This window comes from Mesocricetus auratus, unplaced genomic scaffold (assembly GCF_017639785.1).
Source record: "Mesocricetus auratus isolate SY011 unplaced genomic scaffold, BCM_Maur_2.0 Super-Scaffold_100042, whole genome shotgun sequence".
Lineage (NCBI taxonomy): Eukaryota > Metazoa > Chordata > Mammalia > Rodentia > Cricetidae > Mesocricetus > Mesocricetus auratus.
Window position 1 is genome coordinate 2,005,359 of NW_024429219.1, and position 25,521 is coordinate 2,030,879.

A 25,521-nucleotide genomic window follows, 5' to 3' on the forward strand; every position below is an offset into this window, starting at 1 on the left:
CTTTTCATTGGTCAGTGTGCTCCAAAACCCCCAGGCAACTTCTTGGAGGTTGGGCTTGGTGAGCGCAATACCCAACAATGGCCTCTGGGGGTCAGCAACAACCCACCTTTCCCAGGAGCCGCCTAAGCGGCACACCCGCTGGCTACCCAAGGAGTTCCAGGACCCAGGGCTCACTCAGTCCCCAGGTCATCCTGAGCTCCTCTTCTCCTTCCAGTGTGACTGATGTCCATTGGACCTGGTCCCGTGACCAACTAGTGCCCTGCCCAGATGATATCACACCGGAAAGGGCAGAGGATGGCGCAACCAAGCCACCTAACTTCAGGGCTGAGGCCGGCGAAGGATGAGGGCGCAGGAGGACTCCGGCCAGGCACACCCCTCACACTGCATCGCCAAGGAAGGGCCAAGCTAGAGTCTCCAGGGTTATCCCTCTTAGAAATGCGGTGCTCAATGAGGCAAGCTCTTGGGCAACACTACCTGGGTCACTGTATGGAGGAACATGTAGGGGACAAGGGGGGGGGCGTGGTGTGAGGTCACAGAAAAGGAACCAGCATACACTAAGGCTTCTGGATGTGTCCCAGGACCTCAGGTTACACCAGGGTCACCGGGCATTCACTGTGTCCCCGTCACACTCAGCCCTGGTTCTGCACAGTGAGCCAGACAGAGAAAGAGCCACAGTGAGAGGTGGCTGTGGCTGTCCCCTCCTCTGGGTCTGCTATGATGACCACGTTTTCAAGGTGTCTTGGGAATGTCAGACCATGAGTTCGATGTTGCACGAAGAAAACCTAAAATGCTAAAATGCCGGGTGCAGTGGTGCCCGTCTGCAAATAACCCCTGCTCTCAGGAACCTGAGGCAGCCTGGGAACTGGTGGACTCATCTACTAGGCAGAGGCTCCTGCTGTTGGATGGAGGCTGGGCACTGCCGCCCACACTGCCCTGTGCTCTCTGCTCCCCCCCCCTCAGGCTTCCCCCTGGCCATGCCCCTCCTGCTTCTTGACCCTTATACTCATGCTGACTCTTGCCTTTTCTACTCCTCTCTCCCCCCATTATCGGTTAACTCTGCTCATCCTTGGGGGCTCAGATTTGGTGGCACTTCGGAGGGCAATGGTGCAGCCCCCCATCTTTCCCCACACGGTGAGCCTGGCCCCTAAAGTCCCCGTGTGGGATGGGGGTGTGTGTGTGCGCGCACTGTTACAGCATCATCCCTGAGGACACTACATGGACTTGGGAGTGTTTTTCCTGAGCTCGGGAGAATCAAGGCGGGGACCGACCTGCGTGGCTGGCAGAATTTCCAACCCTCAGCGGTCCCTGTACCACACACCATGGAGGTTGTTCTGGGAGATCCTGGCTGGGGCTGCCCTGAAGTAGCCAGCTGCAAAGAATGCAGAGGGTGGGGCCTGCCTTCAGCAAACAGGTTCACGCAGGCCCGGGCTATCTCAGAAGGCTTCCTGGAGGAGACGGAGGAGCCCAGAGACAGGCGCAGAAAGGAAGCAGACTTAGGCGCGGGAGGGTGAGTAGACGGTACCCAAGGGCGGACTCCGGCCCCGAACCACCAGACTGGTCACGTGGACGCAGGCGGGCCCGGGTAGTGCGGTGACGCAGCTGGCGCGGCCAAGTGAGGCGGCCCCGGTGCAGCAGGTGCCTAGGGTGCGTCCCGCCCTCCGGCCGCGCAGCCGCCGGCGGAGCCCACCTGGCTCGGGCTCCGCCCGTCCGCCCGTCCGCCCGTCCGCCCGCCGGCGGCGCAGGAAGTAGGGAGGGCGGGACCGCACCGGACGAGGAGACCCGGCGTTACTGCAGGCTGTACCCGCCCCGCTGCTCCACGGCTGTGCGCACAGGTGAGTCTGGGGACTGGAGTGTCAACCGAGGGGAAGGCCACCTGGGCCTCCCGGGGCGCCTCTGCTCCTTTCCAGCCCCTCCCGACCTCGGCGACAGCGTCGCGCCCCGCCCTCGCTGGAGCTGCAAGCCGGGTACTAGGAGCCTAGCTGCCCCGAGCCGCGCAGTCCAAGGGACACTTTGCAGCGAACCCGGTTAGACACTAGGGAGCAGAGACTCCTGGGAAGTCCCGGGGGGCGGGGTGGTGGTGGAAGTAACTCTTCCGGGAGCTAGAAAGATGGTCTGTTCAGATGGGCCCCAAGAGTGAGGGGCCTGACCCCCTCGTGCACTTTTTCTACCTTGATGGCCTTGGTGGCCAGCCGGTCTCCACAGTGCCTTCCAGTGGGAGGGGCAGCTCCGGACATCTGCGGGAGCCGCTTGCAGGCTGGCCTGTGGACACCTGTCCCCACCCCGTCTTGATCCCCATATCTGTAAATCAGGAGCAGGGATCTACTTTGAGGTTGAGCGAGAAAGATGAACCTGGGCATGGGCCTCAGGAGCAGGGGACTGAGTTGGTGGCAGCCACGGTTGGGATCTCAGTGGCCTCCACATCACACCTGGGGCCCAGACAGGAGGTGATGGTCCCCAAGTGGATGCTTGGGTGTTTCGTCACTGGAGTGACCAACGTCAGGGTACCGTGTGTGGGTCCATTCGTGACTGTGTGCCGGTATGCCCTGGTACCCTTGGCTTTCTGCCCTGGTATGTGGGCGCCAGGCTTGAAAGTTGCTATGTGTGAAATCAGGCAAGCTGCTCGAGCCTCCGGGCCGCGGTTTATCTCTCAGAGCGCCTTGATTCAGTCGGCTGCTGCTGTGTTCCTGTTCCGGGGAAAAAATGGATAAATGTGTCTGTCAGGCCATGTTCTCAGGATGTCCATCGTCCCGAGAGGAACCTCTTTGCAGTACTGCCTGTTGGAGGGAGGGGGTGTCCAGGCTTCCTTGAAAAAAGTAAGGACTAAGTCACCTAGGTAGAGGCCCCTTGGCACTCCCGTCTCCAAGCATCTAAAACCAGAAACTACTCTTTTTCTTTTTAAAGATTTATTTACTTTATATGTTTAAGTGTTTTGCCCATGTTTATGCATGTGCACCACAGGTGTGCCTAGTGTCCACAGAAGTCAGAGGAGGGCATCGGATCCCCCTGGGATCAGAGTTACAGACAGTCCTGAGCTACCATGTGGGTGCTGGGACTTGAACCCTGTCCTCTGGAAGAGCAGCCACCGCTGATTTCTGTTGAACTTTTGGTGGAGGGTTGTAGCCACGTTCCACCTCCTGCAGGGCAGTCAATTCCCACCCATGTGTGAGGGAGCATGCCTGAGTCCCAGTGCAGAGGTGAAGTAGCTGGTTGAGATTCCCAAGGCTTGTTCTTGGAGACAACAAGTCTGCTTCCCGGAAGGTGGCCCAGTTGCTTTTCTGTTTGGCCACAAGACCTGGAGGTTTTGGTTTTGGTTTCTAGATCCATCTAGGCATTGCCTGTGCTCACTCTGTGACACAGTGTGCAGGTGACTGCCCTCCTGTAGCAGCACTGGTCCAGAATCCCTCGTCGTCTGCATCTAGTTCCTGGTTTGAGGACAGCCATTTAGGTCAGGATGGGGCCTCGGAGCTTGGCTCCTCCCCCTTGTGCTCTCACTGGCTGGGGCTTGACCCAGGCAGGTCACATTCCCTCTGTCCCTGCTTCTCACTGCCTGAAGGGAAGACACTCAGAGGCCAGGAGTTCGGGGAGGGGCCTGAAGACTTAGCCGGCCCTGGAGACCTTCCCGTGGGCCTGTTTCTCAGCTGGTGAACTGAGCAGTGGAGGCCTGGCCCCAGGTTCCCGTCAGGTCAGGACTCTGCTTCCCCAACCCAGGCTCCTTATAAGGGACCCCGGTGGTTACCACTTGGGCTTATAGAATGGGAAGGGGAGTGTGGAGTGACAGGCGGATGATGTGGCCTGGCTGGATGCACCCAGTGGGTGAGTGAAGGGTGACTCTAGCTAGCTAGCTATGATTGGTCTTTCCCCCACCTCAGCTTTGGAGGCATTTGTTACAGTCGGTTGCTTTGTTGGCACACAGAAATGCCAGTGGGTATGACCAACAGTGTCTTCAGATGTTACAAATTGTCTCTAGGTGGATAAAACTGCTCCCAGCAAGACTGCCCTCAGCTGAGATTCTCCTGAGCTCTGCTGGCCACCTGACAAATGTAACTAGCTGGTTACAAATGTAACTAGCTGATTACAAATGTAACTAGCCAGTTACAAAGCCTAACCCTGCTGCAAATTATGTTCGACTCCCCAGCTCAGTCAGGCAGGGTTTGCCCAAGCACAAGGCCACCATTGCCCGCTAGCTGAGTCTGATACTGAAGAGGCTGAGCCTCACCAGGTAGAGATGGCCCAGCGTCAGAGCTGGCGATGGAGGGCTTCCAGCAGGGCAGAGAAGCTCAGACTCTGAGAGATTTGGGTTCCTATGACCAGCTGTGACAGACAGGCTCAGACTAGGAAGAGATCAGGCTTAGGGGACTAGAGGGCAGCACAGGTACCCACAAGGTTCATGAAAAGCTGACCTTCCTGGAAGGGTGCTGGAGCAGAGGACCATGGGTGCAGAGAGTCCCATCCATCCAGGACCACACCCACAGTGGCCCCCTGAGATGTCTTGTCAAGATCTCACTGGCCCTGCATGAAATCCTGCCCTGTGGTTCTGCTACCCTTGTGCAAAGAGAATGTGGGCTGTAGGCTCTAAGGCCTCAATCATGGGGCCACTTCCAGCTCACTGTGAGCAGAAACAGCTAGGAGTCACCCTTATCGCTGTTGCATCTGGGTCTGCCGAGTGGCTCTGGCCCAGTTTCTGCTGCTTTTCTCTTAGAACACCACAGCCTCTTCAGGGAGGCACGAGGTGGGTCCAGGACAGGGAAAGTGCCAACATCCATTTGAGAATTGAGCTCTGTTGTGTTTGTGGGGGCACGTAGAAGAAGTTGTTCCTGAATCCCAAAGACTTTCAGGGATACATGGCCAGGCACCCAGATAGAGCTGCTGTCGAAGGTGACTTTGGAGTTGCTTCCATGTTCTCGGTGAACCTGGAGGCCTGGAATAGACAAGACACACCCTTGGTCCATATGGAGTCTGGGAGGCCTCACACCCCACTCTCAGAAATACTGTTGGTGGATGACCATGGCTGGTTATTTCCCTGGAGGCCTCTAGAAGGAGAATCTGAGGTCCCTGCACTGACAGTTTCTTGGTGAACCAAGAGTCAGAAGCCAGCCAGCCCGGAAGGAAGGCTGTCCCATGGGGACGTGGGCTGCAGCAGGGAGTCCACAGCTCCCGGGGACAGAGCCTGTGTGCTCTTGGGCCACATCGGCCTCCCGTCGGCAGCGGAAACCAAAGCAGCTCTTTATTTTGAACATTTCGTGTCTGAGAGACCAAGGTCTAGGGCAGACGAGACAGAGCAAGAGAGTGAGGTAGCCAACAGCAGCCAGCAGAGACATGTAAAAGAAAACTTGGGATTCTTGCCCTCTAAGTCGGTGGAAGATGTTGTCTTCGAGAAATCAGAATGGGGCGCTAGGAATGGAGAGCGATGGGGGGGGGGTTGCAAGGGAGAATCTTGGCAGGGAGCGGACACAGAAATGACAGGAGGGAAGTGGCAGAAGTCAGAAGGCTGAACAGAGAGGAGGTGTCTTCAAAAGAAGGTCAAAGAAATGAAAAAGTTGGAGAGGTAAGAAATTAGGAGGAAATGTCAGAGATCCTCTCTTTTGTTGTTGTTGGACAGGAGTCCTGGCTGTCCTGGAACTCGCCCTGTACACCAGACTGGCCTCAAACTCACAGGGATCAGCCTGCCTCAGCCTCCCAATGAGTGCTGAGATTAAAGGCGTGCTGCACCACCACTGCCTGGTTCAGAGGTTTCAGTCTTGATTAGTGAGTGTTCCAGAAGGATAAAATGGTGCTAGAACTAGAAATTATCTAAAAAAGAAAAAAAAATCCTAGTCACCTGAGACTCAAGCAGGACGACAACAAATTCAAAGTCTGCCTGGACTGCAGAGCAAGTTCAAGGCCAAGTTGGTCCATCTAGTAAGACCCTGTCTCAAATATAATAAATTATAATAAGGCAAGGGGCTGGGATATAGCTCGGTGGTGTAGCAGCGGCATGGGTCCCAGGGTTGTCTCCCGACGGCGGGGGGGGGTGTCTAGGGGGGGGAAATAACCCAGGAAATAACATTGCACCACATGTAGATGCAGGTCTGAGACACGGGGACAAGCTGGAAAAGTCTACCTGGCCCCGCGCTTAGTGAGTGTGGGGTGAGAGCGCTCTGCAGGGCTGGGTAGGGAGAAGGAGTACGGGCCACCAAATGAGGACGTGAAGTCTGAGGCACCGAGAACAGAAGAGGGTGCCTCCAGATCCAAAGGAAAGTTATCCCCCAGTGGGAGAGAGGAAGAGGAGAGAAAGACGTGTTCCGGCAGTCAAAAATTCACCCCCTGCTGGCTTTAATCCCAGCACTCGGGAGGCAGAGGCAGGTAGATCTCTGTGAGTTCAAGGCCAGCCTAGTCTACAGAATGAGTTCCAGAACAGCCTACAAAACAATACAGGGAAACCCTGTCTCGAAAGACCAAAACAAACAAACAAACAAAAAAAACAGTAAAAAAAAAAAAAAAAAAAAAGATCTGGGGCTGGAGAGATGGCTCAGGGGTTTAAAAAAAAACACTTTGTTGCTCTTGGTAGATGACCTGGGTTTGGTTCCCAGCACCAACATGGTAGCTCACAACTGTCTTTAACTCCAGTTACAAGGGGATTAGACCCCCCTCTTCTGACCTATGCAGGCACCAGGCATGTATGTGATATTACATACATACCTAGATACATACATACACTCATACACCTAAAATAAGTAAAAATGTTTTATAGACATTAAAAATCTGTCCCCAACTCCTTCCCAAGACAATGCCTGGCATTTTGTTGTTGTTGTTTTGTTTTGTTTTTGTTTTGCTTTAGAGAGAGCCCTAATAGCCTGAGGATAGCCTGAGCCAAGCCTAAGGACCACCCCCCCACCCTGAGCTAGGAGGGTGCTTGAGAAGACCTAGAAGTGGGCCAGACCCAAGGAGCATGCAGAAGCAAAACTGGACAGCTGGGGGGGGGGGGATTAACAGGAGAGCTGGCTACAGAGAGAGTGGAAATGATTAACAAGAGGCAAGCCAGCCTCGTGGTCCCCTGCCCATGAAGCCCCGCAGCTTCAGGACACACGTGTCCAGCAGGCATTTCAGTGCTACCTGGCAGGACACGCACCCATAGCCCTCAGTCCTACTCTCTGGGGTGCCAGGCAGGTTGTTTGCCAGGCCTGTGGGTGCGGTGCCAGGCTGGGAACAGGAGCCACTCCCAGCAGTGGCTCACCTGACAGATTCCCTTTGGGCAACTTCTGGCCCTGGGATGGACTTTGCTCTCTTCTGGGAGAGGCCACCGCCTGCCAGGGGCTATGCTGTCCCTCACGACTGAGACGCTGGGTTAGGGGTGATGGGTGTTTACTGGTAGGAGAGGGGCAAACTAATGGCCCGGGGCGCTTCCGTGTGGTCTGCCCTTTCTGAGTGTAATGATCACTGTATAAAAAAGAATTGCGGGTGAAGTCTGTCCTGGGCCATCAGACCTTGGTGAACCGGAGAAGCTAACTTGAGTGTGGGGCCTTGGTTGGTGCAGCCCTGCCTCACACCACACGGGTGACAGATGCCAGCTCCCGCCCCGGGGGAGGCCTGGTGCGGCTGCTATCATCCCCAGCCACCATTTGGAATGTCCTTAGGAATGCACCCTCCCTTGCTCTGGGGCACTAAGTCCCCAGGCTGCCCCTCCCTGGGGCCCGTGATGCTCGGCTGCACTCAACCTCTCCGGATAGTTTCAGCTAAGATCTTCTGTGGTGGAGGAGCCTAGGGCTTCAGGGGGTGAGCTGGGACACGAACAGCTTCCTGGGTGCCTTGTATTTTAGCCACGGTGTGGTTATCATCAGTAGTGTGACCAGCCCCGTCCCCTTCAGGGAGGGACTTCTGGGCAGGGTCTTGGCACCACTCTGTGTTCTGAACTATGGCTTAGGATGGAGCTGTGACCTGCCTTGAGCTCTGGGGTGGGTATGATCTTCCTAGAGGTCAAGGAGTCATCAGCTCCCGAGGCCCTGAACCCATCCAAACAGTCTGGTTCCCACCCCCACCGCTGGTAATCCCCAAGGTAGCTGTCCTCTCTAGTCCAGTTCAGTCCATTTGCTCTGTCGGGCAGGGCAGAGAGGTACCACACCCTAGGATGGGATCCTGGGACAGTGCCCAGGACAAGTGACAAGGAGCCGCTGGGACCCAGTGCTAAGCCTCACCCTAGATGTGGGTGGGCAGGAGACATGGAGCTGGGTTAACTTCCCTTTTGGAAGGCTCTTCCTCATAAGTTGGGATTTGAGGGGTTTTTTTTTTTAATTTATTTCATTGAGATAGTCTCGCTATGTATGTAGCCCAGGCTGGCATGGAATGCTGGCACTTCCTCTTCCAGCCTCTCTGGTTCTGAGGTTATATATATGGTGTGCTTCCACAGACCTCTTAGACCCATGTCATTTTAGCCTGTACCAAGTTCTGAGAAAATAAAAGGCTTCCTCGACGTTGGCTCCCTTGTTTAAAAAAAAAATTAAAGGGAAAATATATATAGAAGGGAGTTTTCTCCGCTTTACATCAGGATCCTACAAATCCTGAGTGGCAGCCTCTCTCGTTACCAGTACAGTGTGGTGTTTGGTTCAGAAAAGCCTTGGCTGTTACTGTGTGGCCCCTGCAGCCGGCCAGAGCTGTTTTAATTGATGGGCTTTGCAGACCATTTAAGGAGTCTGCTAGGAAATCCTCAGGCAGCGCCTTTGTTCTTACTGAGCCCATTTTGCAGATTTGCAGATTGAAACCAAGAGGTGGCACCTGTAACCATTGAGGACCCCAGGCTTCCAGGCCCCCAGGAGGGCAGCTCCTGACTGGTGTCTGAGGACCTCCAGTCACGGAGGTAAGTGGCAGCACCGTGGACAGTTGGCCCTCAGCAGATTGGTCAGTGTGGAAGACTGGTTTCCCACACAGACAACCCTTTACTCTGGCTCCTGCTGCATCCAGGCCTCAGTCTCTGGGTCACAGGCCAGTGGGATTCCCCTGCTTAGGAGAGACACTTGTCCCTTCCAGTCGCATCTCCTGCTAGCCAAAAGCCAACCTTAGGGCTATGCTGCTCCAAGGGGGACAGAAAATACCAATGGTGAAGAAATAAATAGAACACTCTGGAAACCGTTGCTCAGGGTTTCCTTCTGTTGCCTGGGTAGTAGATAGGGCAGGGTGACGGGACAGGGGCAGGCCAACGCTGAGGGGAAAGAAGCCAGAAAGGGGCCTTGGGCACATGAGCTGCTGGGATGGACAGGTGGAGTGGCTGGGGGGGTAGCATATTGACAGTGGCTCTCAGTTCTCGTCCCATGCTGGGCAGCGAGCCCTGGGAGTGTGGCTCAGGCTGAAACTCCCTGCTGCAGTCCCATCTGCACGGTAACCCAGGTTTTTACCTTAGGACCGCCCCCCCCCCCAAGACTGGAATTGTGGACCCCCTACTTCGGAAACATGAAAATTGCAAATGTGTATTGGGGAGTGCTATGAGGAGAGGTTTTGGAGTCAGCCTTGGCACCATGGGAAATGGGCTTGGCCAGGAGAAGAGGAAGCAAGCTTCATTCACACTTGGATCCTGGCTCTGCGGTGTCTGTGTGGACAGTCACTGAGCAGGGCGTCTATGACCAGGAGTGGCCTCTCCCTCCACCCTCCGTCCTGCTTGTTCCTTATCATGTTGTCAGGGTCAGACATCCGAGGCACGTCCCCGACAGGTCCCTGGGCCTCTGCATAGCCCATCCTCTTAGCAAGAATGCACAGCCAGGCAGGGCCACGGTCACATCCACAGCAGTCTCGGGGAAACTGTAACTGTCCCTGTGCAAACCGTGCATCAAGTGCTCAAGGTATCAGTAAGGCGCCTGGGATTCCTAACCTGGTCTACGGGGCCTCTGGGCCCAGTCACAGACCCGCTCTTATTTGCTTCCTGCCCAGGACCTGGTAAGTTATGTCAAAGAAAGCAGAGTAGTCCCTGAGGCCCAATCCAGCCACCAGAGAATGGTTAGCTGCATGCCTGAGGCACATAGCCTCAGATAAGCCCAGACCCCAGCTTCCCTGCACACCTGTAATGCAGCTGTACCTGGTGAGCAGCCATGGCCGGCACTGCTCTCCCTGTCCTTGCCTGGGCGCTTTTATGGGAAGACACTAGGAAGAAACGGTATTGAACGCCAGGAAGGCTGTATATGCAGGAGGCCCTCTGAGCCTCTCACCTCTTGTCTCTCTCTAGGCCCCAGCCTGCCCGCCCAGCATGTCCCAGAGACATTCTGACAGCTCGTTGGATGAGAAACTACTGGAATATCGTTTCCATGCGGAGCTGAAACTCGACGCCAATGGGAATCCAGTGCCGGGGCTCCCCATGGTCCGGGGCTCCTTGAGAGCCAGGACCAATGCTGCCTTCGAGCCAGAGGCCTCCGAACCCCTGCATGTGCCACCGGAAGGTGAGGGGTCACAGCCCATTGTCCTCAGCACGCAGAGCCCCGCGGCACTCAAGATGGGGACCCAGCAGCTCATCCCTAAGAGCTTGGCGGTGGCCAGCAAGGCCAAGACCAAGTCCCCAGCCCGCCATCAGAGCTTCGGGGCGGCCGTGCTCAGCAAGGAGGCGGCTCGGCGGGATCCCCGGCTCTTCCCGAATCCTAACGTATCCTTGGATGACATGGACATGGACACGGACACTGGTGGGAATCTGAAGCGAATGAGGAACCAGTCCTACAGGGCAGCCATGAAGGGCCTGGGGTCATTCAGCAGCAAGGGGGACTCAATCCAGCTCGGCCCCAAGCTTCAGGCCCTCACTGAGGAGGCCACTCAGCCTCCTGCTCGGTGCCCAGCCAAAAATAAGGTAGGGGACAGCAAGGAATGGGCAGTGTCTCTAGGGTCTCAGGAGTTCACAGGCAAGGAGGCAGCCCGGTCCTGTTGTCTCCTGCATCTGCATCTGCATCATGCAGGGCAGCTGCTGGGTGCGGGCTCCTGACCTTCCTACTTTAGTTGGATGCATTCAGGTCTCATGCTCTGGCTGGAGGAGGCTGGGTCACCTTCCTGGGACTCTTCCGTGCCCCTGCTTCCGCCCGGAGTGGACAGCAGAGGGAATCGGCTGCCATCGAGCCCAAGCATGGAGCCAGCCTGTCTGATGGCACTTGCAGCCAGGCCAGGCTCAGGCTCCCAGTGGGACAAGGAGGGACAGTGTGTAGCCCTCATCACCTGTCCCCCAGCCCTGCTGCTTCTCTCCCTGCCCTGTGGGGAGAACATTCTTCCCCTGAGCTCTGCTGTAGCCTTTTGCGTCTCCAGGCGTCTGTTGACAGACAGCCACTGAGCAAGAAGACCATGGTCAGGTAGTGGCCTCTCCCACCCTCCATCCTTATGTTGTCAGGGTCAGATGGGGGAAATCTCTGTGTCACAGCCATGCGAAGCAGTTGCTTCCCAGGACACAGGCAGGGCAGATGAGTTTCTGGGCCTCTCTGGCAGGTGTTTCCCTCAGACTTGTCCAGGGGTGCCCCAGGCACAGAGTTCAGTCAGATTCCATGAAGGGCCTGTGATGGGCCTCTGTGGGCTATGTGGCCCCTAACAGATTCCTTCTGAGCCTCAGTTTCCCCATATATAAGTGAGGGTGGCCGCCATCCAGCTGTAGCACACTCCAAAAAGGAGTACGTGCCGCCTTTGGTTGCCTAGAGATGTACACATCCTCCTCGTGGGGGGAGAAGCGTGCTTACTTGGGCATTGGTTCCGTAGACCCCGAACCACAGCTTGATTTGGGGAGAAGCAGACACCCACCAGAATGGTAGCCACCGGCACGCAGCTTGGCCAGGCCATAAGCTTCCATGGAGGCCGGTGGTGGCTAAGACAAGGCCTGTGTCTGCAGTGCCGGCAACTGTCCGTCATTCTGGTTGCCCTGCCACATCTGCCTGAGATGCCTGGACCCTTGAAGTGTAACCCTGTACCTCAGCAGCTAGGTCAGTGGCATCACTGCCCCACCCCACCCCACCCAGCACCAGGCTGGTCGAGGTCTCGTTCATTTTGTTTATTTTGGGGGGGAAGGGGGTTTCGAGACAAGGTTTCTCTGTACTGTTTTGGAGACTGTCCTGGAACTCGTTCTTATAGACCAGGCTGGCCTTGAACTCACAGAGATCCGCCTGCCTCTGCCTCCCGAGTGCTGGGCTTAAAGGCGTGCGCCACCAATGCCGGCTTCGTTTTTTTCCTTGGCTGTAGCAAGTTCCACCGAGTACCTGCTGCACGCCCTTGCTGGGGGTGCCAAGTGGTGGCTGCTCCTGAGATCTCCTGTGCTGAGAGGGGACTGTGGGGTGCCCAGGGCCTGGCAGGAGACAGTACAGGAGCCCCCCCCCCATGGTCTCAGGGCCAGAAGGGATGCAGGAGAGACTGAGGAAGGATTTGGAAAGGAGGAGGTGAGGGGGTGGGTGAGAAAGAGCTGGGCCAGGTTCGGCTGGCAGTATATCACACCTTCCCGACCTGTAAGGGGAGTTTTCAGGTCCCAACTGGTTCTCAGGAGCCAGAAGCAACTGGCCCCTGCTTTCCTGGAACCAGTGTACCTGTGTAAAAGAAAAAAAAAAAAAAACCTGGTCTTCCAGCCAAGGAGTGGGGACTGTGTAGGGAAGCCAGTGTAGGGTGGGGATTCCTCAGAGCTCTGCCCCTGGTTGCCTCTGCAACCCCTCCCTCAGTTTCTGGGACCCTGAACCAGTACCAGGCCCAGTCCAGCCCCCCTCTCCCCCCTACGTCCCACTCTCCAGGTAATGCCTCCTAACTGGTTTAGCCCCTTAGGCAGCCTTCCTGGGCCCGTGGCAGCCCCCTGCCCTGAACCCCAACCTTTACCTGTTCTGGCCTCTACTTTGTGAAGCTCACACTGAGTGAGCAATTCCTGTGTGTCGACAAAGCCCCCTCCCTTCTCTTACCTATCCTGCTGTGGGGGAGATCTCTGGGCTGCCATAGTAACGGAAGGGGAGCCGACCCACAGCTCCCTCCCCACTGGCTGCTGAGGTTTCTGTGTCTTGTCTGCAGAAAACTCTGGGACGGAAACGCCCACACAAAGGCTCCTTCAAAGATGGTAAGTGGCTCCCAGGAAACTGAGGGCTGAGCATGGCCAGGGAGGGGTCTCGGTAGGGCCAACTGGGGACTGGGTGGGTCTGGGAAGATGAGGTCAGGCTGGGCAGGACACTGGACACACACAGATTCCCTACTGTTAGTCTGACTGTGCATCTCATAGAATCCCTTGGACTCCCAGACTGTGTGACCCAAAGATGGGGACAGACAAGCCCCACACTATCTTCAGTATCCAATGGGACCCAGGTTGGATTATAGCGCATCAGATAAGAGGCAGACGCTCATCTCTCTTCTCTGCGTGGAATCTTCCCGGTCTGAAGAGAGCCTACTGGGCGTTGCAGCCCGTAAGACAGCAATAACTAGTGTTGTTGTGTCTTCTTGGTCCCGCTAAGGCGTGGTGACTTTGGCAAGAATATCCCTCCCTCCTGGCCCATGTCAGCTCTATGGGTGGCCGTGGTCCAGAACACAAGGATCTGAGCCTCTCTGCAAAGTCTCTGGGAAACACTCCCTGTGTGCAGCAGCAACCGTGCCCAGGCTCAGATGCAGGTTGACACAGCAGCTTCACAAACTCAGAGATGCCCTGAACTGGGTTGGCCCAGGCCAGACTGGGCTGGGAGTATTGTCGGTCCGTGGGCAGCAGCCAGCATACTCAGGCCCCACCTGAGTACCCAGCCTCCTTCTCCCAGACTAGGCACAGCTGGCTCGTGCAGCTCTGGTTGGTCTGCTTGGCCCTGACCTGGAGTGCTACATTCTACACTGGGCTGCTACCATCTCCCAGCCTGTCCTTGTACCGCCATAGGACCCGTGGCCATAGGGGAGCCTACATGTTTCTGAGAGCTTTGTGGGGCCCTTGGGAGGGCCAGGCTATCCCCAAACCCTCACAGGCGGCTCTGCTCTCTCCAGACCCCCAGTTGTACCAGGAGATCCGGGAGCGGGGTCTAAATACCAGTCATGAGTCTGATGATGATATACTCGATGAGCCCTCCAGCCCAGAGGGAACTCAGAAAGCGGACACCATCGTGGTCAAGAGCTATCGGCCTGCTCAGCTCACCTGGAGCCAGCTCCCAGAGGTAAGGAGGCCCCATGGCCTTCCCTTGCCCAACTTGTGGTAGCCCAGGCCCTTACAAGGAGCTCAAAGTTAGCTTCCAAAGTCACTGGAATACAGTAGAGCAGAGTCTGTCTTCTGTCCTAATGTGTGGCTAGAGGTCCTGGTTGGTCTGACACAAAGGTGCACTGTGAGCACAGGGAGCCCCCTTCCTAGGACCGTCATATCACTAGGGAAGCCTCCCCACTCTCCCCGTACTTCCCACATCTGGAAATGGGACCCTGTCCAGGCTGCATCAAAAGCAGGGCCAGAGTGGTGGTCCTGACACATAGGACATGCAGCTGGTTGGCTGCTGTTAGAGGCATGTGTCCTTTGCAGGCTGTGGGTGTGGCGGGAAATGGGGGTGGTAGACCCAGGCATTCCACCACGAGAGTGCCTACAGTGGGACCCTAGCCAGGGAGGGTCCAGCCAAGGGCTGCGGCAAGACAGACTTCTGTGCTTCACAAGCAGACATGTCCAGAAGTACGTGTTTATTACCCTTTTGGATGCTAGAAGCTGGGGACGGGGCCCAGCACACTGCACCCCACAGCATTGCCTGATATCTAGAGCCCGGCTTATGCAGCCTTGGAAACAACGCAGGGGCCCCCCGTGCATTGTTGACAGTGCCTCTTCTGCCCAGCCCGTGAGTAGGAGGACAGGCATGTGACGGTCCAGCCTGCCCTGACACGCTCTACTGCTATAGGCATCGGGGGAGCCGCACTAAGACAGCCTGGAGCCATCGGGGCCCCAAGAGAGTGAAGAGTGCGGGTGATAACGGCCTGTGCCCTTCCCTGGCAGGACTGTGACTCAGATGCCCAGGTGGCATGTGAGTCATCACACACACACACACACACACACTCTGTTCCTCTGGACCCTGTCCGTCTTCCTGGTCCACGGCTCTAGAGATGATCTGGCGCTGTCCTGGGAGGGTTCTATGGAGTGGGAGATAAGCGGAGGAGCTGTAGACGGCTGAAGGTCCCTGATGGAAGTGGAGAGGCACCAGGCTCCATTCTGTGGGACCTGCCACCCACAGCTCCTTCGCCTGCGCTCTCCACAGGTGCTGGAGTCAGGTGTCCTGGACACACTGTCGGTGGAGGAGCGCAAGAGGCAGGAGGTAAGTCCACTGGGGAAGCCCCAGACATGGTGTGGGGGCCACACGGTACCCTGGGAGTTAGAGACTAGAGCCACGGTGATACCCTCTCCTCACCTACCCTAATGGCCAGATACTGTGATGGCTGAAGGACTAAACCCATTCATTGACTGCCTTGCGAATCCTCAAGGGACGTCAGGAAGGAAGAGCCAGAGTCCTGGCCTGGGATGAGGGGCATGACTCAGTGGTAGAGGAGTTGCCGTGCACGTGTCGGTACTGTGTGTACCAACTTGCCCGGAAAGCAGACCCCTGGCCACCTCCACCCAGCCTGAGCACACAGGGATATGGACTCTGGCCTGTGCAGCAGTCATGGCAGCCTTCCCCGAAGGGGCCCGCACCCCAGTCCACCCCCCCCCCCGCCCCCACCCCGTCATTCTGAGCATCCTCTTCTCGTGCAGGCCATCTTCGAGATCCTCACATCTGAGTTCTCCTATCTGCACAGCCTGAGGATCCTGGCGACCGAGTTCCTGCAGTCCAGGGAGCTGCGGGTCACCATGACACAGACAGAGCACCACCACCTCTTCTCCAACATCTTGGACGTGCTGGCTGCCAGTCAGAAGTGAGCGTCCCTGTCCTTCCACCATCTGGGGCTCCCTGGGTCCCCAAGCATGCCTCCAGGCAGCTTTCACTGCGGGGGGGGGGGGGGGGCGGATATCAGCAAGCTCTGTGTGGGCCCTGGGCTGTACCAGTGGATGGGGAGCTTGAGACAGAGCATGGCAACCACTAGGAGCCCTTGGGAGCTGGCTATGGGGACACTGTGGGCATCCCAGACTCCCAGGAAATGGGGTGCAGGGGCAGGGGCACACTTCTCAGGTACAACCCTGCATCTCAGCACCGGGCATAGTCAGCAGTGCCCACAGAGTACTCAGCCAGCCAGGTGGCAGCCTCGAGTTGCAACCCCAGGTCATGTTCTACCCAGCAGTGTCTGGTGGCCTGGCTGGGCTCTAGTTTCAGGGCCTAGAATCCGAGGAGGGACCAGGTACGCAGCTGCAGGCTGGTGAGGGCTTGTATCTTGTCTGTGTGTGTGCAAGTGCTTTCGCGAATGCGTGTGCTAGTGTATATATGTGCTTTGCGTGTGCCTGTGTATATCTTTTTGCTTAATGCCGGTGGGTTATCTCACCCCAGCACTGGGAATAGTGCTGCCTGTATGTGTTTGCTCATGCCTGTATATGTGCGTATGTTTATATCCCTAGCACAGTCCGTTCATGTGGTATGTGTGTGTGGAGGGGGGTCTGCCCTTGCTGCTGTAGTCCAGGAAACCTCAGGTCTCCTTGTCCCTTTAGCTTTGGCTTCGCTCTTTGACGAGGCTGTTGCCTGAGGCACGCTCCTGGGTCTCAGTAGTGTCAGGAGAATAGGTCACAGAGTGCTGGCTCACAAGCCAGGCCCCTCCAAACACAGGGTGCTGGCCCGTGCACGTCAGGATCAGCCCGGACCTTACTAAGCCCGCTCACAGTCTGCTGCCGCGGGTGTCCTCTCTACCTCAGGAAGTTTCTGAGCCATTTAGACAGGGAACCGAGGACTGTCATATCCCTGGAGACAGGGGCTTCCTGTAAGAGACTCAGCGTCTAGCTGTGGGAACTACCCACTCCTGACTCATCAGAGGAGGGGACGGGTCCCGGGAAGTGGGTGACCCTCATGCAGACTCCTGACCCCCATTGCGGTCCCTTGATGAGCTGTGCAGCTTCTAATGGCTCAGCATGGCCATTGCTGCCTTGGTGCGGGACTCTCTAGCCTTCCCCCCGGCCGTTCATAGTGATCTCCTCTGAGAATTGTGCTATTTGGGGCCAGGAGGGGGAAGCTGGCCCTTCCAGACCTTTCCAGGAAACCCTAGGACTCACGCATTTCAGCCGAGTGGCCGTGTCCGGGCAGCTGCAGCTTCCGCTCGTCCATGGGGCCCATGTGCTTATGAACCTCTCAGTCAGCTACACAGCTTTTCCCAAGGGCCAGAGACTCTTAGAGCACACTTTCTTACAGGAAACGCGGTCCATGTGGGTTACAGGGTCTGCTGAATCCTAAGAGCCCATGCTCACACCCAAGCCTCGAAGCGTCTTCTCCATATGGAGAGAGTTCTCCCAGCTGCCTAAAACCAGGGCCTAGAGACATGGACATAGCCCAGGACCAGCCTGGTATGGTCCTACATACCAGGTGGCCAAGACCCAGGAAACTCTGGGCCAACCATTGGTGTCATTTGCTTACTTTGCCATCATCCTACCTGGCTGGCAGTCGCTCCAGGACGCCGCCAAGAGCCCAGGCCCCCAGCCCCCATTTGTCCATTATGGGCTGGATTCCATGAAAGTGGATAGTTGCAAAGCCTTGCGGGGAGCCTGGCTGGCAGAACCACGTTAGTTTTAAAAGGCCTATTCCTAAAGAGGCATGGCTCTCCCTGGGTCTCTTAGGACCCCAGTACAACACAGGGGTGGCCGCATCTCTGAATTCACACCCAGGGACAACAGACACGGGTGTGTGTGTTGGATGTTACAAAGGCAGTGTGGCCAGCTGATCTGTCATGGGGGAGGGGCGGAGCCGTTGGACAGATGTGGTCTAGCTTACACGAGGATCTGCCTGACCCACTGGGCACCTGCCTAGGTGCTGCCTCTAAGAACCGATCTGCGGGGACACTTTTTTTTGTCCGTGCGTACAGTCTGCGTAGGTAGGTGTGCAGCGCACCCGCCAAAACCGAGCCTCCGCCCTCCCCAACCGCTCCCCCACTCGCTCCAACGCTGCAGGTTCTTTGAAGCCCTGGAGCAGCGGCACAAGTCGCAGGTGTGCGTGGAGGACATCAGCGACGTCTTGGAGGAGCACGCCGAGAAGCACTTCCACCCTTACGTCGCCTACTGCTCCAACGAGGTCTACCAGCAGCGCACCCTGCAGAAGCTGTCGTGAGTGGGGGCCCCCCCTTGTGCTCCCAGCCCACCCCACCCCACTTTCCCTGCGGTCGAGTGACAAAGCTTCCCTGTTGCAGGAACAGCAACGCGGCCTTCCGGGAAGCACTCAGGGAGATCGAGAGACGGCCCGCGTGTGGGGGCCTGCCTATGATCTCCTTCCTGATCCTCCCCATGCAGAGGGTGACCCGGCTGCCACTCCTGACAGATGTGAGTCCTGCAGGAGGCTTGGGTGGCGGCTCGTGGGAACCTCCCTGGGAGGCCCTGCCTTCCGTGGTGCCTCTCTGACCGCCTCCCTCACCACACTCATACACATCTGTAGTTGGATAATTACAATTCAATATAAGGCAGTGTGATTAACCTTGATCACTCGGCGGTGGGCCGGGTAACACGACACTGTAGCCTGCAGACAGGTACTTAGGCAAGTGCCCATTACACCCTCGGGCCCTGGAGCTGCAGACATACTGACATTCTCCCCGGGATGCGTGGTGCCCGGCTCCCTTTCCCTGGCTTGGCCCCAGAGGTGCGGAGGCCATTGGCAGGCTATAGACAACCCTGGTGGGTCCAATCGAGAGCCCTCTGGAAGTCCTTGCTTGCCTCGAGGCCCCTCCTCGACTTCCAGAGTCTGGAACTGGTGGGGAGCCCCCTGCCCCATTCAGGGCTCTTCGGGAGGGGCTTCTACAGCTGCTGCCTTCCCCCCAGACGCTCTGCCTGAAGACACAGGGCCACCCCGAGAGGTATAAAGCCGCCAGCCGGGCCCTGAAGGCCATCAGCAAGGTGAGGCAACTTCTGCCCCCACGCCCACCCCAGCTTATCTAACAGGATTATTCATCCCAAACGTCTTGTGGCACTGGTGGGGAAAAGGGGACTAGGTCCAGGGCAGTGCCACAGGAAGGGCGGGTGCTCCGTTGACCGTCCACGGTCCTGCGTCCACGCCTCTGACGTGTATGCGCGTGGACTCGCCCCCCCCCCCGCAGCTTGTGAAACAGTGCAACGAGGGGGCCCACAAAATGGAACGCACAGAGCAGATGTACACACTGCACACGCAGCTGGATTTCGGTAAGGTCAAGGTAGGTGCCGTGCCAACCCACCCGCCCCACCCTACTGTCCTCATCGTGGGAGTCTCAGGGGCTTCTGGGGACACCTGCCTGGGGAGATCAGGAGCAAGGAGGCTGTCACGGCCTCTCCAGGACCGGCCCCCACCCCCAGCTTAGGTGGAACATTCCTGGGGATTGGGGCTGGTCAAGGCTCTCCTGTAGGGCAGAACAGGGCCCAGGGTCTGCCCCTGGTACCTGTGGGCCAACTGAATGGCCGTTCCTTAAGGCTCAGGAATATCTCATTGGGTTCTCCGTTCAGTCCTAACGGGGACAGCCGGCTCAATCCAGGGAGGCAGGGGTTGTCCCTACCATCACCCCCACCTTGCTCCTTCATCTGCCCGCTCTGTCTCTAGTCCCTCCCGCTCATCTCCGCCTCTCGCTGGCTGCTGAAGCGCGGGGAGGTCTTCCTCTTGGAGGAATCCAGTATCTTTCGGAAAATCGCCAGCCGGCCCACATGCTACCTGTTCCTCTTCAACGACGTCCTGGTTGTCACCAAGAAGAAGAGGTAGGCACTAGGCTGCAGACATCAAGACTAGAGAGCAGCCCGGAGTGGCCCTGACCCCCCCCCCACCTCACTTGATCCGGGACGGCCACAGGACTCTATACAGAGTCAGGTCTATGCTTTCTGGCAGGCCTGGGTTTTCCTCCCTGGCCACAGAAGCTGTCCCCAGGCCCAGGAGACAAGTCTTAGGAGCACTCTTGAGGTTAACTGGCTCCTGGCCCTAATGACTCTCCTGTGTCCCCACAGCGAGGAGAGCTACCTGGTCCAAGACTATGCGCAGCTAGACCACATACAGGTCAGGAAGCTGGAGGCCTCAGAGCCCTCACTGCCAGGGGGCAGCAGCCGAAGTTCCTCCGTGCCCCACCCCTTCCAAGTGACCCTGCTACGCAACAGTGAGGGCCGCCAGGAGCAGATCCTGCTGTCCTCTGACTCTGCGTAAGATGCTGGGCCCAGCTTGCATGCGAGGGGAGCACCTGTGCGAGCAGGGGCCCCATGAGAATGGGGTGTGCTGTGACCGAGTGCCTGCGTGTATGCTGAGCACTGTCAGGGCCGGGCAGAGCCATAAGCAAAAACGGCAGCCTGTCCCTGGGTGTTTGTTTTCCTCGTGGGGCGACACCAGACGGTGAATAGCTGTGCTGTCCGGTAACCAGGGAGGGAGCTTCAAGGGGAAGAAAGGATGGGTGTGGATGGATGTGACTGATGGGTATTTCATCACTGTCCGGGTGGTGGTGAAGCCAGGAGGGAGAGAGGCTCAGCCGCTGCACCACTGTGCAAAGGCCTTGAGGCAGGAGTCCCATGTTGCCAGGCAACATGGGCCATGTCAGGAGCTGAAGCGCACACTAGGGCAGGTCAGCATGGCCAGTGAATCTTGGACCTAGAACTCATGGACCCCAAGGAAGGAAGGGAGGGAGGGTCTCGACTATGCTCTCTCTGGCCTCTAGGAGTGACCGGGCCCGGTGGATCACATCGCTCACCTACAAGGAGAGGGAGTGGCAGGGCATCGCCAACAAAGGAGGTGAGTGGAGGGATGGGGTCTGCAGGGTTTTTCAGCCCTGGGGTAGAGATGGTCTGTCCTAGATCCTCAGGCCACACCACAGCTTCCCCAGGGGCCTGGACCGTGGCCCCTGTATGCACTTGTGACTATGTACAGGTAGCCACAGCTTAACCTTGTTGGCCCTGAAGCCCTGCAGCCGGGGAGACGGTCCTAAGCAACAGAACAGGCTTGCCCATCGAAATGTCACCTCGGGCCCTTAAGGGAGAGAAGTCCATCTGCAGGTGTCTGCCCCGCACCCCTGGAAGGCCAGTCTTCATGCCAGGGGCAGCTGTCCGTCTTGTGCTTGGGACAGCTGACACTACGTGTCTGTGGGAGAGGAATACCACCCTCCTAGCCCTCTCTCTTCTACCCCCCACCCCCGCAGAACTGCCCCAGGTGGAGATCACCAAGGCATACTTTGCCAAGCAGGCTGATGAGATCACACTGCAGCAGGCTGATGTTGTCCTGGTCCTTCAGGAAGAGGACGGTGAGTGTGGATGGGCCACACCTAGGTGGGCATCAACCAGACAAGGGTGCAGAGTGTGCCTGAGGTACAGCGACCAGCGGTGAACTTCCCCCAAAGGTTGGGACTGGGGAGATGGCTCAGTCGGACCTGATTTCTCGCACTCAAGAGCCCACGTGAAAGAGAGCTGGGTACGGTGGCACATGAGTCTGCGTCACCATTTGCCAGGGAAGCAGAGGCATGCAAATGAATCTTAAGGGTTCGTTGAGCAGCCAGCCTAGCCTAATTGGCAAGCTCCATGCTGATGAGAGACTGAGGAACTGAGGCTCTCTTTGGGCCTCCCTGCACATGGGTGCACATGGATGTGGATCCACGCATCCATGCGCAAACACAGCTGCACTCAGACTCCTCGAAGGGAGGACTGTAGGTACTGGGACAAAGAGATTTGGAAAGTTCATCACCGACACCCCTAAGTGAAGCAAATGGGTATCCGCTCCCCTGGTGGTCCCAGCATAGGCCTCTCTCTACAGGGCCCAGGTCATGGTGGAGTAGTGGGTGCAGCCCCCACCCCCATCCCCGTCCCCAGTGATGGAGCTGCTGGGAGGGCTGGGTGCCCACGTGGCCTTGAGTGATGCCTCCTTGTCTAGGTGCTCTTGAGGCAGGAAGGGGGGGGTGTCGGTTCCAATGGTCACCCAGGCCCTAGAACCCTCAAGGGCAGAGGTAGGGATGGGAGGTGCGGGGCGGGGGACGGACTCCTCTCTCATCTACCCCTGTGCATCCAGGCTGGCTACATGGCGAGAGGCTTCGGGATGGAGAAACCGGCTGGTTTCCTGAGGGCTTTGCCCGCTGCATCACCAGCCGCATGGCGGTGGAGGGCAACGTGCGCAGGATGGAGCGGCTGCGGGTGGAGACGGATGTGTAGCTGGGCCGCGCCAAAAACAAAACAAACAAAAAACCCGCCATGGCGGACACGGCGTCAGTCCCTCAGCCTGTGGTTCTGCCTGACTCCCGAGAAGTTTGTCCCGGGACACACGTGCACTGTGGGCCTTCCCCGCAGCCTCGAGGTTGCGTGCAGGGCATCCATCCATCCCACCGCCTTCTCGGAAGGCTCCGGGCGGAGCTACAGGGGCCTGCGTTGTGGTAGGAGCCCAACCTGGCCTCTCCCTTTGGCTGCCCCTTTTTCTGGATGCTCCTGGCCACCTGAGCTTGCAGCCAGGCTAAGAGCGATACAGGACATCTGCCTTTACCCAAGACAGCACGGGGCAACCTCCCAGATGGGCCTCTCTTTCCCAAGTGGGACAGGAAGGGCCTGTGTTGTTGGAAGGTGACCCGAGGTGCCAGCAGGGATACTGTGACGGAGGGTTTAAATGGCATTAAAGTGTTTCTTTAAAACTTGGGTTTGCACCTGAGCTTAGGTCACGGGGAGACAGGGAAGAGGCTGCCGCTACCTAGATCCAAAGCAAAGGGGCTACCCTGAGTGGCAGCAGAGTCTCAGGTCTAAGTCCAGCGCTCCCCCAATTTTTGCCGTCTGCAGCTCTGCTCTGGGCCACACCTGTGGCACCAGCCTGTCCCTCCCCCTGTTGAGGCAGGGGTGGGCTGTTTGGGTTAAGCATGGATTCCCTCCCACACCAGCCCCTGCCCATTCTTCCTACAGGAAGTCACTTTCCAGGTCTCTTATAGGTGTCTTGAGCACTACCAGTGTATGCTCTAGGGATAATTCACCTTGGCCAGGAGCTGACTCATGACCCCAGAGCTGGAAGCTAGAAGAATCCCAGTGTGACTGGTGTGGCACTTGTCATTAGAGGTGCAGAACTCACCTGGGCCTCCCTGGTTGGGGGGAGGATCCCATCCAAGAGCCCTCCGTGCCAGGTGCTCCTGGGAGGACTCCCACAGAGTCTATGAAACGCACAAAGACCCAGGCCACAAGGGCACCGCTGTGCCTTTTAACTCACAGGACTTTACAAAACTCTCGATCCCACTTGATGGAGAACCCACGGCTCACCGGCCCGAGTCCAAGCTTCTGGCATGGGGCGGTTTCCAGCTGACCCAGGGCCACAATGGCTAGTGAAGCTGCCCATAAATACATTTACATAAATACAGGCCGGACTACGTTTCCAGGTAAGCAGCCGCTGGCTGCAGCAGTCCACGGCCTAGCACCAGAAGGACCTGCCGGGCAGGTGGGGCCTTGCTTACCCCTGCCTCGGTCCCAACCCAGGTCTCTGAAGAGGGCCAGGGTTCCTCGGCACAGCCTGCAGGGTCCCCATGTAAACGGTGGCCTGAGGGCCTGGTCTACTTCCCTGGGTTCCTTGTGTCCACTTGAGACCCTTTCTCCATGGCCACAAGTCCTTGGCGGGTAGGCTGTGCGGCTATCCGCAGCCCTCCAGAGAGATCCATGGCTTTTCCAGAGGGGGTGTGGATCCAGGAGTCCTAGGCTCACCCACGTGTGTCCTCTGGGTTCCTTGGGCCCCAACATGGCAGTGGCTCTCTGTGGAGGGATTCCGTGAGCTAGTGCTTCATGGCCCCGTCGCTGGCCTGCTGGAGGATGGCTGTGTGGCCACTGGGGCCATGGGAAGAAAAGAGGGGTCAGCAGCAAGGTGGGGAGGTGGGGGGATCCTCAAGACAGCCAATTCCAGAATGAAGGTGGTGATCTTCCTTCATTAGCCAAGCCCAGTGAAGGCATTAGCCCATCCCCCTCCCACCATGGTCCAGCCTCATGTCCATGGTCCAGCCCCATCCACGGTCTAGCCCTTTTTCCATGGTCCAGCCCCATCACCTCCATGGCCCAGGTTCTGAAGGCACAGGGAAGCAAAGGTGGTCACCATTGTGTGGGACTACTCCTGTGGGCCTAACCAGAGAGCCGTGTCTGGGCAAGTATGTTCTCCGCCTGATCTCTGGGCTCCCAGGGAGCCGAGTGATACACAGACACCATTAATGGGCCAGTAAGGCATCAATCGCCCCACATCCCCCAGCATAACCTTCTCCATCCTACTCCCACGTAAACAGCCCCACTCTGCCAGCTTCCCAGAAGGGTGGGAGATAGGGCATTGAGGCTGGGTGGGAAAAAAACTTCACCCAAGGTTAAGCCAAGCCCCACCCCAGGGAAAAGGGCTATCCCAGGACTCCCGGGGGCCAACAATGCCCTCCCCACAGCCCCATCCTTAGAGATCCCAAGCTATATGTCAAGGCTTGGGACGTGTGGTGCCCTAGGGTGTAGTACCATATCTGACCACTGGGTGTCACTGTGGATAGATAGCATTATGCATCCAGGCACTCGTTAGCAAATTGCAACCTAACCCTGAACAAACGAGGCGATGATCGCCTTGGAGAGAAGCTGAAAATGATTCACACAGTATCCAGTCTACACTGAGGATCTTCAAGCTGAGGACTCCTGGGTCTGGGCCCTCAGCTCTCTCAGAGATCCTTCCCAGAGACTTCAGCCGATTGGACTTGGGGAGCCTACAAGACATGCCATAAGGGCTTGGGGCTGGTCACAGGGGTGCGGTATACAACCAGCTCTACCTTGCAGATGGGATTTGCAGTCCCATGGGGCCTTGGGGACTTGGGGACCAAGGGACGACTTGCCTATGCATGTGGGTACATACAGGCACAGACACACAATAAAGCATGTGTACACGCACGTGTCTGACGTACACATGTGTACTGGAACACACGTGACTGGAACAGGCATGCACTGTAGCACACATACTCGAGTGCAGCATGGTAGGCATGTCTGGTGCATAGGCATCGCTGGAGCAAGCACACGCATGCACACGCATGCAGTGCACACAGAGATGCGGGCACACACGTACACGTGGGGCACATACACCTGGGAAGCACACATCTAGAGCATACATGTGCCCTGAAGAACGTGTACACGGGACACACAAACTCACCCAGAGAATGCATGCCTAAAGCCCATGCCCACATCCACAGAACATGTACCCAAACGCGCACACGCACCGTGCGGACGCACACCCGGGACACGCATGCATGGGGAAGACGTGTACCGGAAGCACACGCACACCCGGGACACGAATGCATGGGGAAGACGTGTACCGGAAGCACACACACTAGGAAGACAGACAGACACACGCACACACACGCACGCACGCCTGTGCACACCGGGTGGACACACACCCCTGGAGCACACGGTACATGTGAGCACACAGGTGCATGCACAGTGGCCAGCACATGTGCACAAGCACTAGCTCACAACACCCTGGAGCACATGCGTGGACCGACCGACCGACATGCAATACACTGTTGCTCACGGACACACGGGCACATAGCACCCGCCCGTGCTGA

At 57.4% G+C, this 25,521-nt stretch overlaps 2 protein-coding genes across 5 annotated transcripts in view; one reads left to right on the plus strand and one right to left on the minus strand.

Moving 5' to 3' along the window:
- The first annotated feature begins 1,677 nt into the window (after positions 1 to 1,677).
- Positions 1,678 to 22,608, plus strand: Arhgef16 (Rho guanine nucleotide exchange factor 16). Of its 2 annotated transcripts, none has more exons than XM_005079256.4 (16): positions 1,678 to 1,832; positions 8,720 to 8,830; positions 10,187 to 10,795; positions 12,964 to 13,009; positions 13,909 to 14,075; positions 15,147 to 15,203; positions 15,638 to 15,798; positions 17,966 to 18,118; positions 18,202 to 18,331; positions 18,824 to 18,898; positions 19,099 to 19,191; positions 19,572 to 19,723; positions 19,967 to 20,155; positions 20,662 to 20,735; positions 21,139 to 21,240; positions 21,999 to 22,608. In XM_005079256.4, the coding sequence occupies exons 3-16, from the start codon at positions 10,208 to 10,210 to the stop codon at positions 22,136 to 22,138; spliced, it is 2,127 nt and encodes a 708-aa protein (XP_005079313.2). In that variant the 5' UTR covers positions 1,678 to 1,832; positions 8,720 to 8,830; positions 10,187 to 10,207; the 3' UTR covers positions 22,139 to 22,608. The 2 variants fall into 2 exon arrangements, with proteins under 2 accessions (XP_005079313.2, XP_012975389.2); XM_013119935.3 differs by lacking the exon at positions 1,678 to 1,832 and adding an exon at positions 3,638 to 3,682.
- A 524-nt stretch (positions 22,609 to 23,132) lies between these two features.
- Positions 23,133 to 25,521, minus strand: part of Megf6 (multiple EGF like domains 6) — a 103,349-nt gene continuing 100,960 nt past the window's right edge. For all 3 annotated transcript variants that reach the window (XM_040734927.1, XM_005079372.4, XM_021232520.2), the window contains one exon: positions 23,133 to 23,773. In XM_040734927.1, the coding sequence (XP_040590861.1) occupies positions 23,730 to 23,773 (44 nt within the window). In that variant the 3' untranslated portion in view covers positions 23,133 to 23,729. The remainder of the gene's footprint in view (positions 23,774 to 25,521) is intronic.

Coding starts and splice junctions, on each gene's coding strand:
- Arhgef16 (XM_005079256.4), top strand. CDS start 10,208: ATGTCCCAGAGACATTCTGACAGCTCGTTGGATGAGAAACTACTGGAA. Junction 15,204..15,637: donor AGGAGCGCAAGAGGCAGGAG/GTAAGTCCACTG, acceptor CTTCTCGTGCAG/GCCATCTTCGAGATCCTCAC. Junction 21,241..21,998: donor GGTCCTTCAGGAAGAGGACG/GTGAGTGTGGAT, acceptor CTGTGCATCCAG/GCTGGCTACATGGCGAGAGG.